Source organism: Berghia stephanieae, chromosome 7 (assembly GCF_034508935.2).
Source record: "Berghia stephanieae isolate SIO BIC M18660-M18661 chromosome 7, UCSD_Bste_1.3, whole genome shotgun sequence".
In the NCBI taxonomy this organism is placed as follows: domain Eukaryota; kingdom Metazoa; phylum Mollusca; class Gastropoda; order Nudibranchia; family Aeolidiidae; genus Berghia; species Berghia stephanieae.
Window position 1 is genome coordinate 67,076,010 of NC_088366.1, and position 6,317 is coordinate 67,082,326.

Consider the following 6,317-nt stretch of genomic DNA (forward strand, 5'->3'; position numbering starts at 1 on the left):
ATTGACCAAAACAAAAAAAAACAATAATAGATCGAGAGCAAATTAAATAATGAAATAATATTATCGGAGAAATAAAAAATTCAACTGATTAAAAAAAACTCTTGCTCGGAACTCGGAACAAAAGTGAAAACAATGAAAATCAATTGGAAAGAAAGAAAGAAAAGTAAAAAAAAAAAAAAAATGAGGGGGGGGGGGGGGGGGCGGTCGCGACTGGGTCGAATCTGTGCAGCTAAAAGGAGTAAAATGAAAGGTGGCCTTACCCACTGAGCTGCCTATCCACACCGCTATCGGAATATTTTAAATTCATATATGAGCTAAACATATTTCCACCATTTTTGCTTCCTTGTTTTGGTAGTTATTTTCATCTCTGATTCGAATAAAAATATGTTGTTGGATCTAGTTTTGTGGACGTGTGAGTGTGATACTAAATTGTATTGTCTTGTGCGAAGCAGACAGGAAAATAACAGGTGTGGGTTTTGGGCTTTGGGGCGAACAACACCATGGCCTAGGAATTCGTCCGCGACATAAAAATTATTCCCGGTCGTCCCCAAAATTGTGGCCAGAATGAGCAAATTATAGAAACAAGAGATGATCAATAAAGTTAACAGGTAGGTAGGTAATGAAAATTTAAATGGTTGGTAGACTATGAACAGATTTGATGATTAACAACTTTCTTCCTGGTTGAAAATAAAAAGTCGAATTGCCAGTTTGACGTTTTCAGATCAAAGTAACAAAAGATATTTCACTGATCCATTTACTTTAAAATATTTTTTTTAAAAGAGCTGGATTTGACATTTGATCACTATTTACTTTCATCTTGTGTTAAATATCACTTGATATATTAACTGTTTTGGGACACAACCACTAGTATTTTTTCCAGAATATTTGGTATTTTCACGCCTAGTTTGGCATTTTACATAAAATCTTACTGCCCACTTGCTACATGCGTCTGGGGATAGTATCCTCAGACAGGTGTCTGGGGATAACAAAAATTGGTTATCCCCAGACACCTGTCTGGGGATAACGAATTTTTATTATCCCCAGACAGGCGTCTGGGAATAATGACAGCCCTATAACAAATATTATACAAACTTTTATTCATGTTTTACATAAGCCATAAGCTTCTCTTTGAAAATGTTATGAAGGTTACATGCCCTTCTAGACATAAAAATAAACTATCAGCTCCATCATCATTTTTAACTTAAATTTGGGTTATCATGTAAAATACCAGAATAAAGTGACATTACCAGGATTCGAACCCACAACGTCGATTATGGTCAAACTTCCAGGGCAGACGACTAAACCATTCGGCCATGACACCCACTTCGAAGTCGACGCATATTGTGTATATGTAGCAACAACTGATTTCAATGTTGGTTAATTTTATGTTTTTATAGATATTTTATTAACTTTCCTTATTTCTATGAGCATCTGGAAACATTCCATATTCTGGAATGTGGATAATTGTTTAAAAGAGCGGAGTTTCAAATATGCGTCTGGGGATAATAAAAATTCGTTATCCCCAGACAGGTGTCTGGGGATAACAAATTTTTATTATCCCCAGACAGGTGTCTGGGGATAATCACAGCGTTGTTATAGTACTTTCACTGACGCTAAACAATTGTGAAATATGAAGGTTAGTGTAGTTCTGTCTAAGTTTCATAAGTGTAATGAAAATTTTGTCTTTTAATGCAACCGTCTCTTCCTAAACTTCCCATCCACTATAATAAATAATGTTACCTCTAAAGCACTCAACATATTGAACAATAATATTAAATATTTTAAAACAATGTACACCCGTCTCCATTCGAAGAATTTTTTCTGTAAGGCTTGAAACAGTGTAAGTGCGTTGAATCTAACTTAGTTGGGTTTTTTAAAGCTAGCTATTTCCTTATTTTTGTCTGTAATTTCTTGTTCTTGAATTAAATTTGTTGTTTTATTTAAAATATCCTCACTTGTTCTACTATCTGTATTTTTTAAAAAGATGGAATCCTGTGATGATGGTGACGAGAGTTGAGATGATGATGAGGTAGAAGATAATGAGGATGATGATGAGGAGGAAAATAATGATGATGATGAATCTGCTTTTTTTCATTGTCTGTTCTATTTTCAGTTTTCGTTTCGTGCCCTCATGCTTTTCCTTTTGGTCAAAAATTTCCTGACGACTGGAGTCTAACTCTTTTTGTAAAGTTGACATTTTTGATGTTAAATCAGCATTAGCCTTTTTCAACAATACATTTCGTTTATAAAACAACTGGGATTTTTGAAGTTCTAAATTATCAACTAACTCTTTCTCTCTATTTTTCCATATAGCCTTTTCCTTAATTTTGTCCTGCAACATTAATATTGTTATCTTTTTCTTATAAAGTCATTTTATGCTGTCCACAAGTAAAACAGTCAAAGGAAACTTGAACACCTTTGTTTACTAGTTTTAATTTTTCAGGTATGGTATCATTTTCAACAATGGGCTGTGGACAGTTCCCATCCGGGCTACGTATAATAAAAAATTGATCAAAAAATGTTTGCAATTCCGATTTATTTCCTGTTTTGATTAACTGTCTGTGAATCTTCAAAGCACGTGCAACAGAGTTTCTCAATTTACTTTCACTTAATATTGCACAAGCTGAACTAAGCCTTACCAGCCATTTTCTTAGAACAGCATCCGTTTTTTTTTTCCCTAGACATTAGCTTATGTAAAAGGATTACAACTTCATTAGTCACATCATTAATTGGGGGCTTATCATATGAGGTTGGGTCCACATCTTTTATGCCGAGAGAAAGCAAAACAGGTGGTAAATTTAAAAAATCGTGAGTCTGTTGCAACAGGGATTGAAAATCATCCTTAGTCAATTCAATACTTAAGGCAAATAGTGCATTGATCCGATGACACAAGCGACTTTCTGTAACATGATTTGTGGTGATGGGGAAAAGCTTCTGCAACCCCGACAGCATCTGCAATGAAACAAAAAAAAAAACAACAAATTAACACATCATGGTCAACTATGTGGGAGAAAAAATATTTGTCGTAAGAACTAAAAAAAGTGAGATCAAAGTGTGTGAAATATTGTGATTATTATTTTATGTTTCACTTCATTTTGATATGAATTGTAAACACATAAAATAATTGTTTTGATTTTTATTTCGCTGCCGTAAACATGACGGAAGTCCGTCGTTAACGTTTCTATCTACAAATTTTTAAAGCAGTGACTATGAAAATCGTCGTTTCTCAAAAGATCTGCAAATTTTCAGAAAAGGCCCAAAATTATATGGTTTTCCAAAAAAAATAATTAAAAAATAATAAAAAATTAAAGTACAATCAAAATATCACGATTTGTTTTGTTTTGCATTTAGTATAACTGTGTGTTGATTGTATGTAAGAATGGAGAGATAAGACGTAATTGGATTTTTATTATGAATTTTTTGTATTATACCACAAAAAAGCCCAGTCCTCCGCACATGTTGAGGTTTTGTAGGTCCCAGTCCTCAGTGAGTTAATAATCATTTTGAATTTTTTCATTTGAATGGTGATAAACTTACCATCGAGTAATTCACATCCGCTTCTTCTTTCAAAAAGTACAGCTGGAGAATTATTCCATTCGTCAGGGCATTCACTTTTGGCAATTCAGGGCGTCTGCCTTTACCCACCATCAACAGATGCTTTTTTAGAGCTGTGTAAAGTTCTCCATCTGCGGAAGAAAACACAAAATTACAATCAGGACGAAAATAAATAGAATGAAGATTGGTTATTTTTTTTTTTTTTTTTTTGTTGAAAATTAAAAAAACAAAAACTACACCAGTAAACTGAGTTCAGCAACAAGAAGTAATCCCTTGCTGGTTTCATTGTTAGAACACAAAACTATCAACAGTAAATTGAAATGAATATATCAAAAACTGAACCAATCTCAATACTAAATTTCTGATATAATGTAAAAAGAAAAATGTTTACATCACACAAAATAAGTCATTAAGGACTGGACAAAAAAGGTTCCAGTACTCGTATCTGCACCAATTTGGTTACAGTTGATTGCCGCACATATAAGGCTTATACAGTAGAACTCGGAAATAGCGAGTTCGACGGGTCCACTCCTGATTCCTCGCTATTTCCGAGTTCTCGCTATTCCCGAGTTGCCAGGAAAGGTCACTCGGCCCTACAAAAAGATGGAAAGACAATGTGTGTGTGTGTGTGTGTGTGTGCGTGTGTGTGCCGCGCGTGCGTGCAAATGACTGTGTGTGGATAAAGTGGGGTGGGGGCGGGGTTGAACACGGCCTTCGTTAACTACTTAATGATGGCCACGGGTTGAAGTTGATCCACCCCTTCCATTTCCATCAAGATTTCGTGTATATATATATATATATATATATATATATATATATATATATATATATATATATATATATATATATAGATGTATAGATGTATGTGTGTGTGTGTGCGTTCGAGTGTTTGCATGCACTAGGCATGTTTGATGAGGCAAGCAAGCGCATCATTCAATCACTGACCGACTGAAATGATAGGCTCCTCTCTCTCGCTGATCGTGTCGTTCGTTAACGAATGCTACTCGCTGACCGATGCTGCGAAGTGAGCATGTTGACAGTGCTTACCTCGCGCGTCGTGTGGCACCACATTGGGTGAATAATTGACCCCCACCCCCAATAAACACACACGCACACAAACACCCAACTCCCACCTAAATTTGTTCCGCCTACTATAGATAGTATGCAGATGACGTCACTCAGGCCTTTGTTAGTGTTTTTGCCATCCGCGTTTGTGAGTTGTTCTCACTAAACTGTATTAACCAGACTATAAAAGTTCATGGTTACACAGAGTTTGTGTGTTGGTCCGTTATACTTCCGGATGGCAATGTTGTGAACGCCTTGGCCAAGCGCATTCTATCTATATACTAGGGGGCCTACTACCATAGAGAATACAGATACAATATTATTCGTAACGAAAAATAAGAAAAGGAAAGAAGCTTGGCTAAAAATATTTAAATCGCCCTTGTCTATTGATTTACTTCGTTCGAAGTCCTAGGCTGGGGCAGGAAATGCTCGTTATTTCCGAGTTGACCTCTTTTTCATACTCGCTACTTTCATGCTAATTTTATTGACTCAAATAAGAGAAAAAAACGGGGATTTAGATTTTACTCGCTATTTCCGAGTACGTTACTTTCATGTTCTACTGTATAATAAGCTCTAAATGTAATAAAATAGATAAAAGTATCAAAAAATCTGACCAACTAACAGGGATAAAAAGCGAACAAATCTATTTATTAGATCATTGTATTGTATTAAATCAGTGTTTATATTCAATTTATGAAAAAAAGATGGCATTATTATTAGTATTAGAATGCTACACGAAAGACATTGCCACCATAGAATGATCACGCTTCTAGATAGAACCAACCACTAGTAATTTAATCGATTATGAAGTAAAAAGACCTGAATATATTGCAAAAATGCATTATTACTTCTGTTTACTTATTGTTATAAGTTTGTTAAGTTTACTCAATACACCGAGATACGACCGCCATGATATCTATGGACGCGTCAACATTCCATTCACATTCGCTGTTCCGTTATTCGAATTCACTTCCCACAATTATTCTAGAAATTTTAATAGTATTTTTTTTCCCCTAATACTAAAACTAAAAACATATACTAACATTTATTTATTGCTAGAACTAGAACACACTTACCTCTTAAAAGATTGAATCGTGCATCTTTATTGACCTCCTGACTGACGAGGTCGTTATCGATAATCGGCGGAGGGGGGTTTTCCATAGCCAAGCTGCCATCTTCTTCGGCCATAGGTCGTCTCTTCTGTAAGCGGGTTTGGTTTTACTTTAATGGCTCCGCCGTTTATGGATGGATTTCATTATATTTACCACCATTAAATGGGAAATTTATCAGGCTTTCTTGTGACACTATCCGAGTTGACAATTTTGACTTCGAGAATCGGAATTTATATCAAAACGTGCCTCTCGATCACTTTAACCTGCATTCTCTCTCAAGTGACAGCAGCTATCCCAGCATGCATCGTATCAACGGAAAGAGGAAATCAAAACCAATCTAATGATGCCAGATTTACTTTTATACGCCAATAAACGACAGAGCAGTTGTTAAATGAATCAAGCAAGTGAAAGAGAGTGTCGGAGGGCAAAACGCGATCGCCGTTGTAACTTAACTAAACAGTGGTCATAATCACTGCTCTTTAATTAATTTTGTAGTTATAAAATATTTTTTTACAAAACACAGCAATGAAAGACAAGATTTTATTCAAATCAATTCTTTTTATTTCATAAAAATTGGACAAATGG

General features: G+C 35.2%; 1 protein-coding gene across 1 annotated transcript; it reads right to left on the reverse strand.

Annotated features, from left to right (window-relative positions):
- Nucleotides 1–1,894: 1,894 nt before the first annotated feature.
- LOC144976304 (uncharacterized) lies at nt 1,895–6,028 on the reverse strand. Its single transcript, XM_078920497.1, has 3 exons — nt 5,697–6,028; nt 3,538–3,686; nt 1,895–2,952 (listed from the first exon to the last, which is right to left on the reverse strand). Exons 1-3 carry the CDS (start codon nt 5,806–5,808, stop codon nt 2,629–2,631), a joined length of 585 nt encoding a protein of 194 aa, XP_078776623.1. The 5' UTR covers nt 5,809–6,028; the 3' UTR covers nt 1,895–2,628.
- Between the last annotated feature and the right edge of the window lie 289 nt (nt 6,029–6,317).

What these genes read in the sequence shown, in the direction of transcription:
- LOC144976304 (XM_078920497.1), bottom strand. Translation starts at nt 5,808, where the DNA reads ATGGCCGAAGAAGATGGCAGCTTGGCTATGGAAAACCCCCCTCCGCCG. An exon ending in ACGATTCAATCTTTTAAGAG is followed by an intron (nt 3,687 to 5,696) that starts GTAAGTGTGTTC and finishes TTTCTTCCGCAG; the next exon opens with ATGGAGAACTTTACACAGCT. An exon ending in CGGATGTGAATTACTCGATG is followed by an intron (nt 2,953 to 3,537) that starts GTAAGTTTATCA and finishes GTTTCATTGCAG; the next exon opens with ATGCTGTCGGGGTTGCAGAA.